Source organism: Anabrus simplex, chromosome 2, assembly GCF_040414725.1.
Source record: "Anabrus simplex isolate iqAnaSimp1 chromosome 2, ASM4041472v1, whole genome shotgun sequence".
NCBI lineage: Eukaryota > Metazoa > Arthropoda > Insecta > Orthoptera > Tettigoniidae > Anabrus > Anabrus simplex.
The window spans coordinates 276,492,907-276,506,637 of record NC_090266.1 but is presented as its reverse complement, the minus strand read 5'-3'; the positions used below and the strand labels follow the sequence as shown (position 1 = coordinate 276,506,637).

At 38.6% G+C, this 13,731-nt stretch overlaps 1 protein-coding gene across 1 annotated transcript in view; it reads left to right on the top strand.

Annotated features, from left to right (window-relative positions):
• LOC136863512 (cell adhesion molecule Dscam1) overlaps positions 1–13,731 on the top strand; it is a 938,330-nt gene that overhangs the window by 429,192 nt on the left and 495,407 nt on the right. Inside the window, exon 7 of the mRNA XM_068225977.1 lies at positions 10,754–10,898. Within this exon, the coding sequence (XP_068082078.1) occupies positions 10,754–10,898 (145 nt within the window). The remainder of the gene's footprint in view (positions 1–10,753; positions 10,899–13,731) is intronic.

Genomic DNA, 13,731 nt, shown 5'->3' with positions numbered 1-13,731 from the left:
TGTGTCTATGTCCAGTGACGACAACTTGAAGGTGGAGTTTGGTGTGGCCTGGGAGAGGCTTAAATTTTGAGAGCGAGTGGCTCTTTTGAAAATTAAGTGTTGTATGCCTCGTGGAGGCTTTTCTGTGTAATTTGGAGCAAGGGCTCCTAGGTATGAATGGGGTTTTCTGCCCCTCTGTTAAAACTCGTGTTTGGGGTAAAACTGAGCTGATTGCCCAAGCTGTGTAAAATCAGGGCGCGAAGCCCAATTCCTGTAAATATTGTAACTACCCTTTTTGACTTGCTACTTTGTACCTGCCATGCTTGTTATTTCTTGTTTTTGAAAAGAAAATATAACCTTGTTAAATTTTAAATTAATTTTGCTTTCGTAGCTGGAGACCTATTCACACCCGCACCTTCATTCACCTCTACCTACCACGGAAAAACTCCGTAACAGTTATTATTATTGATGATGTTCTGTACCCCACAGCAAGATGCAAGACCGCTACTTGGCGGTAAATTACATCTGCTGCCATTGTCATTGCTGACAATGTCACCAGCACCATCGTCGCGCGTAGGCAAGTGCGCGAGATTTCTGGCGACAGGAATGATATGCATGCGTGCATTATTGACCTTATTATAGAGGTGAAAAATTGCGCGGTCTATGTCATTCCTAACGTTTAATTCAAAAGTTTTTAAATTTTTATTTATATGCCAGCTCAATCTACTGTAATCTAACTTCATGTTCTCCAAAGGAAAAGACTGCTCTTGAAAACGAACCCAGGAAAGATTTAAAATGGTCAGTTTATGATCAGAATAAGTACATTATGAACAGTAAAATCAATTGGCCTCAACTCCTTATTCACCCCACCACCGTTAAGTTGATCCACCCTCCCCCCCCCACACACACACACACACAAAAAGGCGTGTTTTTTATGTTTAAAGGAGATTCCAAAATATTCACATCTCTTACCTTCAGTTCTGAGATATAAGTATCCGCATAAAAAGAATTCACTTTCCTCACTTCCTTTCACACTGCCCCTCCCCCTTAAGTGAATTTCCCGGCAAGAAATACTTGTTCCTTTAATAGCAAAGGATCTTCTAAATACCAATTATCACGACTCTAATATCTTCAGTTTTTGAGAAATTTGTCCCCATAAAAGGAATTCAACTCCTTTTCACCCCCGCCCCCAAGATGATTTCTTCCAAAAAACGCTTTTTTCTTTGTTCTCAAAGGAGATCCAAAACCAATTTTCACGTCTGTAACAACTTTAAGTTTTATTAGGTGTAAGTATCTTCATACAATTAATTCAATTAATTTTTCAATTCTTCCACCTCCCCCTCGCCCCCCCCCCCCCGCCGTTCATTGGATTTTCGAGGAATAAATATTTCTTTAATTTTACATCAGATTCCAAATACTAATTTTCACGTCTGCAAAATCTTTCGTTTTTGAGATAATAGTATTATCATACATATAATTCAAATAATTGTTCAATTTCCCCCCCCCCCCAACTCCTTTAGGTGGATTTCCAAAAACTACAAATATGTATTTCTTAATTTTTAAAGGAGATTCCAAATACTAAATTTCACGTCCGTAACACCTTCAGTTTTTGAGATATCAGTATCCTAATTAAAATAATGCAACCCCAATTTCAGTCACTTTTACCCCTCCAACCAAATATTTTTCGGAAAAAAATGTTTCTTTTAATTTAATAGATATAAAAATACTATTTTTCACTTCGGTAACATGTTAAGTTTTTGAGAAATACTGTAGAAATGCTCATTTTAACGTTTCACCCCCATTTTCAGTTCCTCTAAGTGGAGTTTCAAAAATCAAATCACCTATGTTTCTTTACTTTTACAGGAGATTAAAAGTACCAATTTTTACTTCTGTAATATTTTACGTTTCTGACACTTACTGTAGATATAGATTTTCTAAAAATTCACCCCATTTAGTCACTCCTGTTTAACTCCCATTAATTTGATTTTCCATTTTAAAAAATCCTGTTTCCTTATTTTATAAGGAGTTTCTAAATACTAATTTTCATATCTTCAATATCTTCTGTTTCTGAGATATAAGCATCCTCATTTAAGGCTTTCAACCCCTTTCTAACCCTTTTCACCCCTCCTACTGGGATTTTCCGAAAACAAAAAATACGTGTTTCTTTATTTTCAAAGGAGATCCCAAAATACCAATTTTTAGGTCAGTAATGTCTTGTTTCTGAGATATTAGTATCCTCATTTTGGCATTCAACCCATTTTTCACCCTTTTTCACCCCTCCTATTAGGATTTTCTGAAAACAAAAAAATCTGTGTTTCTTTATTTGTAAAGGGGATTCTAAATACCAGTTTTTACATCTGTAAAGTTTAAAAGTTTTGGGATATGCATACATTCATTTTTAAAATTCACCCCCCTTTTCATCCCCACCCCAATAATTGGATTTTCCAAAAACAAACAATGCGTGTTTCTTCATTTTTAAAGGAGATCCCAAAACCAATTTTCAAAGTCCGTAATATCTTCAGTTTCTGAGATATAAGTATCATCATTAAAGGCATTGAACCCATTTTTCACCCTTTTTCACCTTTCCTATTAGAATTTTCCGGGAAAAAAACGTGTTTCTTTATATTTAAAGTAGATTCTAAATACCAATCCTTACATCCGTAAACTTTTAAAGTTTTATGAAATATAGATACACTCATTTTATAAATTCACTCCCTTTTCACCCCCACCCATTAATTGGATTTTCCAAAAACAAAAAATGCATGTTTCTATATTTTTAAAGGAGATCACAAATACCAATATTCAGTTCTGTAATGTCTTCATTTTCTGAGATATAAGTGTCCTCATTAAAGGCATTCACCCTTTTTTACCCCTTTTCACCCCTCCTATTGGCATTTTCCGAAAACAAAAAAATACGTGTTTCTTTGCTTTTACCCGTGGATCAGCAGGTGAAAGAAGGTGCCGGGGTGAATGGGTCTAACTACAAATTCATGAATTGATTTAAAACTTTAACAAAGGTTATATTTCTTTGGAATTTAAAAAATTAACAACAAAATTTTAACAACTTCTCACTTAGTGAAATAACAATGACATTTCAGGTACCATGATAAAGTTTATACAAGGCAAGAAAATCCAAAATTTAGTGACTGTTTAGTAATCCGGGCTTCCAGCCCCTCGCTTCACAATTTGTGAGCACACAGCTCAAAATTTACAAAGGTACAAATTTAGACAAGGGCAGAAATCCCTCAATGAAATGGAGCACTAGCTCCGTACTCACAATATCAAGCCTCCTAGAGGCACTTTTACAACACTTGAAAAAGAGCTAACGTGCTCTCCGTTTTCCACGCCTATACAAGGCGACACCAAAAATATCTTACACCCTTTTGGCCTTCCATGGCCCAACTTACAAAATTTGAAATAGGGGTATCTAGTACCCAACCTATTGGGCCGTAGCGGAAAAGAATAGGTTAAGTAAATGGCCCGAAACACAAACGAAAGGAGGCGAATGCTTGCGCTCCTAGATATGAACACTTAAAACCTAAAGGGCACTTGGCCGATGAAACAGGGTCTATTCCCAAACTATGGAGGTGACTCGTATAAGAATAATTTAAGACATTACGGAAAGAAAGAAAACCGGTTATAAAACGTAGTCACCTCAAACCAATTATGAAGGGGAGCTCGAGAGGATAAATCACTTTCTATCCCCGAATTACAGTTACAGATTTTATGAAATTTTCACATTAACCGGCAGAACTTACAATTTAGAGAAGTTGGTTACATATTAAAATTTCGGACCTATCCCTCGGGTTAAACTGCGGAGCTAGCAAGAAATAAAGATGTTAAACGGCCATTACCTTGCTGAAGAACTGCTGCCTGGGAAAGAGGTGCCTCCCGCCTCCTGCTTGACACACATACACTTAGTTAGATGTTGATCAAATGGCCAAGAGGCGTGAAAATCCGCAGTATATAAACCCTCGGGGAAAGTTCGAGACCTGTCATGAATAATTAAGACACACCCACAGAATTTTATTGGTCAAATTTGAAAGTGGCCCTCAGAATCGAAGAAGAAATACAGGATTGGTTGGAAATTAATTACAAAAATTAGGTATTGGCTGGATTCAAAACTGGCGGAAAGAGAAGATAAATATTGCCAACCCAAAATAAATGAACATCAATTAGTAAAATAAAATTTATGAATACAAAACTTCTTCAAAAACGTTCTTTCACTTCGCACCAGGGTGCAAGATTATAGTTTTCTAGCATCGACATTTATGAGATAATGTCCAAACTTCTTGATAAATGGTAAACAAAACACGTAGAATTCCATACAGTACTGGAAACTTCACAATAACAAAATTACGGTAGTGACATCTTCTGAGTAGAGGTTTAAATAGGTCTAGTTTCAAGTTCAGTGTTTCTCCTGTAGAAGAGTTCTTTTAGACGCAAGATTTAAATGTGCGGCGAAGAGGTGTACCTCCTGGTACATTTTTAAAGGAGATTCTAAATACCAATTTTTACATCTGTAATCTTTTATAGTTTTGAGATGTAGATACACTCATTTTAAAAAATAACCCCCCCCCCTTTACCCTCCCATTACTTGTATTTTCCAAAAACAAAAAATAAGCGTTTCTTTATTTTCAAAGGAGATCCCAAATATCAATTTTCAGGTCTGTAATATCTTCAGCTTGTAAGATATAAGTATCCTCATTAAAGGCATTCAACCCATTTTCCACCCTTTTTCACCCCTCCTGTTGGGATTTTCCGAAAACAAAAAATATGTGTTTCCTTATTTTTAAAGGAGATTCTAAATACCCATTTTTACATCTGAAAACTTTCAATGTTTTGAGATATAGATATACTCATTTTAAAATTTCACCCCCCTTTTCACCCCCTTAGCGACGGAATATCCAAAAAATCCTCCCTTAGCGATCACCTACATTGTACTATAAATGCATCCTCAAAATTTAATTTCTTTATGTCCAGTAGTTTTGGCTCGGCGATGATGAATCAGTCAGTCAGTCAGTCAGTCAGTCAGTCAGTCAGTCAGTCAGTCAGTCAGTCAGTCAGTCAGTCAGGACAAGTTATTTTATATATACAGATTATCTATTATGCTCACTAGTTTGAGTCAAATAATTATGAAAAAGTGTCCATCTACCCCATATTGTGGAACATCGTAAAATAATAATGATGATAATAATAATAATAATAATAATAATAATAATAATAATAATAATAATAATAATAATAATAATGTAGATGGGGCGTGATTGTCGAGAGACTTCGTTGGTGGCTTCACACCGTGGTCAGTGTACATTGGATTTATAAAATGAGTAGTAATGTTCCAGTGGTACAGATTTTACTTAAAAGAAGAGATCCCAGGACTATGATCACGATATCAACGAGCACCTGAAACTATAAGCTTCCTTACTTTTAATGATAATGGAGATGTACAGCAAGAACATAGCATTGGCCTTTTACAAGAGGACTGAAATAACGGAACCTCATTGTTAAAAAGTAGTAGTAGTAGTAGTAGTAGTAGTAGTAGTAGTATATAGGACACCTGCGAAATTATTCTCTTATCGCTTGAATATAAACAACACACTAACCGGCCTTGCCATCAGACTTCCAGGACTTACGAGATATTATATAGGCTATGCGGAATTAAGAGACGAGATAGGCCACCTCCAAGAACGCATTGGCTTATATTTTTCAACTTGTACTTTACTTGTTTTTCATTACCAGTTTTTCTCTTTCTGTTTACTTTTGTGCTCCGGATTATTCGATTTTGAGTATGTACTGGTATCCATCATCGTAGCCATGAGCTTCATTAATACTGGTCTGTACTAGCATCGTTACAAAGATAAAAAAATAATTGCTGTAAAATGTTTACTGTGTCTTTATGATGGCAAGGTATTTTCTACATGTCGTTAAAAACAGACTGTTATGGATCTATAGACTAAACACAATATTTTCATCCTCAGTAGGGAATGTTACTGTTTTCTCAAGCTACGTATCATTGGCCTTTGATAAGCTGTAAATGAAGTGAAATCATTAATATGTTTCATGCAACTCAGTAAGGCTAACTCGACGGGTAGAAAATTAGGAATTACATTGCAGTTGGGAGATATCCCGGTTGTAATGTCTGTATGGCAATGAAATCAAACATAAATTACACAACAATAAACAATTACATGGAAACAGTACATTACAAGGAATTATACAAAATACATATTGTTGATAACGAGGGAAAAAATCACCATTTATTGCTTCTTACAGGTCATTAAGACCCCAAAAAGGAACACGTACAGCACACATATAAATTACAGGTTACGCAAATATCAATCAGATGGAAGGTAATAAAGTCGCAGCCGTTGATATCTATTGCAGATGCCGACCCATCGTTGTCAGTCTCTCGTCGGCTCTACCTGCTCCAAGCTGCCATCACGTGATTTTCCCATTGCGTCTTGGCCGTTTCCCATCCGGTTGAGAGTGGAGTACTAGACATAAGAGGGATCTGTCTGCTCAAACTGTATGTCCGAACTACTTCAGCCTCCACATTCCTATCATCCTACTGATATTTGGCTTTCCAAACCGTTGGTGTAAGTCCTCTTCCTATCTTCCTTCCACGATCTTGTAAACGGGTCCATAAATCTTACTGAGTTCCTTATTCTAAAAGGCACGAATTTTCTCCTCAGTTGTTGGTGGAGTTTCCCTTGTTTTAGAACCGTACATAAGTACCGGCCGTGCGAACACCATGACTAGGTGGATCTCATTACTTATTACACGTGATTTGAATAGGTTGGTTCAGGCTGTAAAGGACGCGGATAGCTTTTGTTATTCACTGTCATACCTCTTTCTCCACTTCACTTCTACTTGACAATACGGAACCCAGGTACTCGTTCAAAACTATGCTCGTCTACACCAATAGAAAGAAGGAGGGTCTGACGACGTGGTAACTATCGTAAGGTACAGTAAATCGCATAATTATTCGGACAGACATGGATTTATTATATTTTCCTTTGGATTTTTATTTCAGTAATAATAAAGCACTGATATAAATTAAATACAAGTTTCTGTAAGGAATATAAAAACTAAACGTCCATCATTCTTCTAACGAACACTGTCAATGAAAATATAATAATTAGAAAAGAAAATCAAAACCAAAACCAATATTGCACAAAATTATTCGGACACTTTCCTTTTTTTACTTATGATCATATAGATCCAGTAAGTGGCGGCCGGGCTGAGTGGCTCAGACGGTTAAGGCGCTGGCCTTCTAACCCCAACTTGGCAGGTTCGATCCTGGCTCAGTCCGGTGGTATTTGAAGGTGCTCAAATACGACAGCCCCGTGTCGGTAGATTTACTGGCACGTAAAAGAACTCCTGCGGGACTAAATTCCGGCACCTCGGCGTCTCCGAAGACCTTAAAAAGTAGTTAGTGGGACGTAAAACAAATAACATTATTATTAGTAAGTGGCGGGCTCTCCTGTCGTTCGAATTACTTCCCTGAGTCGACTTGGCATGCTCGTCACTAATTTCTGGGTGTAAACGGGACATATCTTCTGTCACTCTTCTTGAAGTCGGGTTTTTTAGCTGTTCTATAGATGTGATTGTTGTCTTTCTTATTTCTTTATCAAGTTTATCCAAAAGATTCTCAATCACATCGACGTTTTGTGACTGAGGGGTAAGTCAAATAAACAATAACTACATCCTTACATTTCAGGCCATATGCTTTGGGTCGTTTTCTTGATATTATAAAACTGAAAATGTTCACCAATCACCATCTTTTCGGCACTCTTTTCCATATTGTACCTCAATATTCTTAGGTATTGAAAGTGGATCATTTTACCCTCAGTAGAAAAAAACTATTCACCAACTCCATTCGCCGGCATACACCCTCACACAATTACATGTCCACCACCATGCTTCACAGTTGTTTTCAGATTTTTGTCTTGAAGCTGAGTATTTGGACGCTGCCAAACTGTTATCCTCCCATCAGACTGAAATATGTTAAATTTGTTCTCATCAGTAAATATAACGTCATTCCAACACTCATTGTCTTCTCATTTCGCAAACGGCATTCTCTTTCATCGATTTATTTGATTTATGTAGGGCTTGCTTCTTGCAATACGGCCGTGCAAGTTACTCCTTCTTGGGATTCACCGTATTGTTTTGGCATGCAATTTCTTTCCGGTGTCTGTGGCAATCTCAGCAGCGAGTTTTACAGCTCCTAACCTGGGTTCATTTTTGTTTTTTTCTGATTATATAACCGACTTCTCTCACAGAAAAATTCTTGGACATCCCATATGCGGTAGATGTTTAATCCTGTCTTCCTCTCGGAATCTTGTGATAATATCAGAGACTGCACTTTTCTTGATTTGTAATATTTCAGCAATTTTACGACAACTTTTACCTTTAGCATGGTGAAAAATTACTAGCTGCTGCTGCTCGATTGTACTCGCTCTTCCTCTGCGGCCCATTTTCACTTAATTTTTGCACAGCACTCTAACTCACTGAATGTTTACCTTCACACTGTCCGTGGCTCTTCTACAAACGACCTCTGCACGGCAACTGACTTGTGTGCGAATAATTTTGTTGAAGCACGTTAACTGCGTCCTGAGGTTCTAGGGTCACTGGTCCTCTGTTTTCTAAAAGTACACATTTCAACGCCGTGTTGAATCTGTCAAACTGGGTTCTATCAGAAACTAGTTTGCGTGTACAATATTTTCTCTGAACCCTAGTGCCAGTGTGTAGCAAAGGCTATAATTAACGTGTCCGAATAATTATGTGAGTCACTGTATGTACGAAGGATCGGAAATGAAGCAGATATTAGCTCGGGCCTAACAGCTGTTAGGAAGGTAACCAGACAATTGGCGAGAATGTAATTTCGTTAGCTCTCTACACTAATGAGTAAAACTAAAAGGAATATCTGGTTATTCACACTTCTAATCACATACACACACATTCAGAAAGGAACTGCGGCATTATAAAGAAGGATGTCCAACTGAACGTGTGTCCAATAGTTGCATGCTATAGGATTGTAGTTAAACTGATGAATAATTCAAGGACATTAGCCAAAGAATGGCGCGGTACCATTCCCTTCGGTATACTGTGTCCAGCCGCAAGCCAGACAGTAACGTGTGCATCAGGAATGTTGGATATTGTTTATGTGTAGCAGGCACGCGATAGCCATGCCTCGAACACGGTTATTTGCCCCTGTTGTGCAATTACAGGGGTTTGAGGGAAGTCGCACCGTGAGACTTCGTGCCGTATTGCTGTACACGTCGGTTACGATGTGGTGATGTTACCAATGGTGATCAGTTGAACAGGCCCACAAGTTTAGACCATGTTCAGGACGGGTCTACGTCAAAACCAGCGTATTGTTAGGGCATCTCTGGCAGACGTTAAAACATCCACTACAGAGATCCGAGTGAATGTGACAACTGGGATGTGCGCACGTATCATTGGGGACCGTCTACTTGGAGGAGGACTAAGAACAAGTTTACCTTTGGCCCGGCTTCTTATTCTGCCCCAACACCGTCGTACACGTCTCCTAGGGTTTCGGGCAAGGTTCACGTGGAGAACGAAATAGTGCTCTGCTTTGTTTAGGGATGACAGTAGGTTCTGCCTTGATGGAAGTGATGGCCGTTGACGTGTACGATGGATACTTCTTCTTTTCATTACAATTTGTTTTACGTCGCATCGACACAGTTAGGTCTTATGGCGACGATGAGATAGGAAGGGCTTAGGAGTGGGAAGGAAGCGGACGTGGCCTTAACTAAGGCACAGCCCCAGAATTTGCCTGGTGTGAAAATTCGAAAGCAATGTAGACTTGGCGACTGTCATCTTCCAATGTGTTTTCGTTCTCCGACACACGGGCTAACTGCTGGCATGATGGCGGATAGGGAGCAATAAGCTACAGTTCCCGTTCACCTTTTGTGTTTGTGGAGGGTCCGTTAAACAGTGTCTGCTACATCCAGGATATTGTTCTACCAGTCCTACCGCCATTCTTGTAAGAAGAGGGTGATGAACTGTTTCAGCGGGACAATCTCCGTTTGTATACTGTTGCTATTACGCTGCATACTCGTCGTGGAGTGCAACAACTGCCCTGGCCAGCACGATCCCCAGACCTCTTTTCCATTGAACATGTTTGGGACATGATGGGACGATATCTGACCCAGTCTGTTCGGCCACACACCGAACGAGTGGCTGCGTTATTTGGGTCACGTAGCTGTCAGCTTTCATTCGAGAGATAATGGGTTCGAACCCCAATGTTGGCAACCCTAAAGATGGCTTTCCGTAGTTTCCCATTTCCACGCCAGCCCAATGCGGATGCAACTTAATTAAGGCCACGGTCGCTTCCTTCCCGCTCCTAGTCCTTTCCTATCCCATCGTCACCATAAGACCTACCTGTGTCGATGCAACTTAAAGCAATTTGAAAAACACTTGCCCAATTGCGACAGCAGATGCAAGAGACTTGGAACACTATACCGCAGGATGATATTCATCCCCTGCATGGTCGTCTACATGCGAGAATACATGCCCGAGGGGAGTATACTGTATATTAATGTGGCGCTAAGCACCTTCTGTACTTGGCGTCTATTGTTTTGTTTGATCTGTATTATTGATCACGTAATGTCATCAAGCTATATAAACTCTAGGTTGAAATGTGAATAAAGTGACATAACACAGTCATAGTGTTGCTTTCTTCTCACACGGATGAAGTTCTTTCTTCGGCATCCTCTTACATAATTGAACTCTCTGTGTGTTTCAGCCTCCAAACCTCAGCTGCTCTACAAGTTCATCGAGCAGACACTTCAGCCCGGTCCAGACGTATCCCTTAAGTGTGTAGCGACTGGTCAGCCCACGCCTCAGGTCTACTGGAGCCTAGACGGTTTTCCTCTACCACAAAGTGACAGGTGAGCACATTTTATCATCAAATTATACAACAATAATAAATCAGCTTGTCGGCAAGGTACTGGCTTTTCTAAATATTATGATAATAAAAATGTATATACTTAAGAGACACAGAACTTAAATATTTTAAGTATATTTCACAGTCTGGAAATTAAATAATGAACAGCTTCGGGACTTGTTTAAATACACGAACAGAAGGGCTCCCAAGGAATCTGCATTGCATAAAAAATTCTCTTCCAGTGTTATCAAGATGTAATTTGTAATAATCAGGATGATCCTGGAGAACGACTTGTCCGACTATATAATTCCACTGTAGCAAAACTTTTCAATGGCTCGTTAACTTTCTTGTGACAGAAGAGGTACGGTAGGACAATTTATTGTTGTTTATCGGTGATGCTATTCCATATATTGCTAGAGCGGGAGCTGGATTAAACGTTCCCTACCCTAAATTAATTCACCACACCTGCCTTACCCACAGTTTGCATCGTATCACTGAAACTGTTAGAACTGTGGACCTTCTTGTCTCCAGCATGAAGAAACTAGCTGTTAAGGCACACATTAGAAATCAAAATATTCGTGAAATTATTCCGAACTTGCCTTTACCTCCTCAGCCAGTTTTAACTCGGAAGGGATTCGCAGTTACAGGCTGTGTCATACTATGCGGAACATTTCAATGAAGTGAAACTTTGTTATACCTTTAAATGCAGAAGAAGCGACCAGCGTTAACACAGTCCAGGAATGTTTTGCTAAAATTGGCATCCAAATAAAGCTACAGTGCATCCATAACCGATCCACTAAAATACCTGCTCTATATCCTTGGAACATTCATTTTTTCTGATAGACGAAATTTCAGCAATTTTGTCTGTAGAAATATACAGTGTAGTTAAAATTGCGTTCTACAAGCTCAGTAAGGTATTACTGAAAAGTTCCGGATAAGAAACAATGTCTCAAATCTCTAAAAATGTACGTTGTTAAGAAACACTTATTAAAGGAGAATTCACCGGAAGAGAATAATTGTGGTGCATTTCACATGCACCTGCGACGCCATGCGACGTTGAAAGAACATTTTCACTGTACGAATAATTTTTCACTGCCAAGCTGAATGGCTCAGACTGTTGAGGCGCTGGCCTTTCGACCCCAACTTATCAGGTTCGATCCTGGCTCAGTCCGGTGGTATTTGAAGGTTCTCAAATACGTCAGTCTCGTGTCAGTAGATTTACTGGAACGTTAAATAACTCCAGTGGGACTAAATTCCGGCACCTCGACATCTTCGAAAACCGTAAAAGTAGTTATTTGGGCGTAAATACCGTAACTTTATTATTATTATTATTATTATTATTATTATTATTATTATTATTATTATTATTATTATTATTATTATTCACAAACAGGTGCATACATAGGAAAATCTCAGAATAACCTCCTTCTATACTTTAATAGCAATTAATAATTTAGGAACTCTTTAAACAAATAATTCATTAGATTTTCGTGTAGGCTATATCTTATTGCTTAGTTTGAGCTTATTTTTCCATTTTTCATGGACATTTGCTTGCTTATTTTACTGTTTGATTTTGCTTATAAATCCGGGAATTATTAATAACCATGCTAAACCATACAACCAAGACCATCATATGAAATGATCGCTTGATATAATGGATTATTTTCACGTAGAGTAGTATTAAAGTATTGATCTATACAAATCCATTTCCCCAGCGATGAGTTTATTTGGTCGGGTGCGATGTCCGGTAGTGACGAATTTCTTGCCCCGATGTAGTTGGTGCCTATATGTACGGTCATATTTATGAGAATTTAGGCACTGATTGAACATTTCGTACCTGAATCTGATTAAAGTTAACCAAAAGAAATAAAAAATTTGTGATTACTTCTTTATCATAGGATACGACCTCCAAACCAAATAAACACTATGTTATAAAATAAGCACTATGCTATGTTCTGCTTACTGACAAGCATATCGCCGCTGTTAATTCAAAACTGTGCATCTTCAGAAGTGTAAAGGACAAAAAATATATATATATAACCTAACTTTTCGATACGAATTAGAACGAATATTAATAAATGTCATGTTATTGCACATAAAGAACATTATTGTGGTGAAAATAATTAAAAATTTAAAATTATATAATATAAAATGGATATATGGGATATCGGCATTAATTCATTGTCGACCGGGCGAGTTGGCCGTGCGGTTAGGGGCGCGCAGCTGGGTTCGAGCCCACTGTCGGCAGCCCTGAAGATGTTTTTCCATGGTTTCCTATTTTCACACCAGGCAAATGCTGGGGCTGGAGCTTACTTAAGGCCACGGCTGAATCCTTCCCACTCCTAAGCCTTTCCTATCCCATTGTCGCCGTAAGACCTATCTGTGTCGGTGCGACGTAAATAATTTGAAAAAGAAAATTCATTATCGATGCAATATGCCTAATTTAATGATTACAGAGCTCGATAGCTGCAGTCGCTTAAGTGCGGCCAGTATCCAGTATTCGGGAGATAGTAGGTTCGAACCCCACTGTCGGCAGCCCTGAAAATGGTTTTCCGTGGTTTCCCATTTTCACACGAGGCAAATGCTAGGGCTGTACCTTAATTAAGGCCACGGCCGCTTCCTTCCCACTCCTAGCTCTTTCCTGTTCCATCGTCACCGTAAGACCTATCTGTGTTGGTGCGACGTAAAACAACTAGCAAAAAAAAAAAAAATTAATGATCTAGTCATGAATTTACGAGGTTATGAATTATTGCATTAAAACAACAAAACCGTGTATGTACAGAATACCTAGTTTTTTGCTAACGCATTAAAACAGCAAAACCTTGAACATGACATGT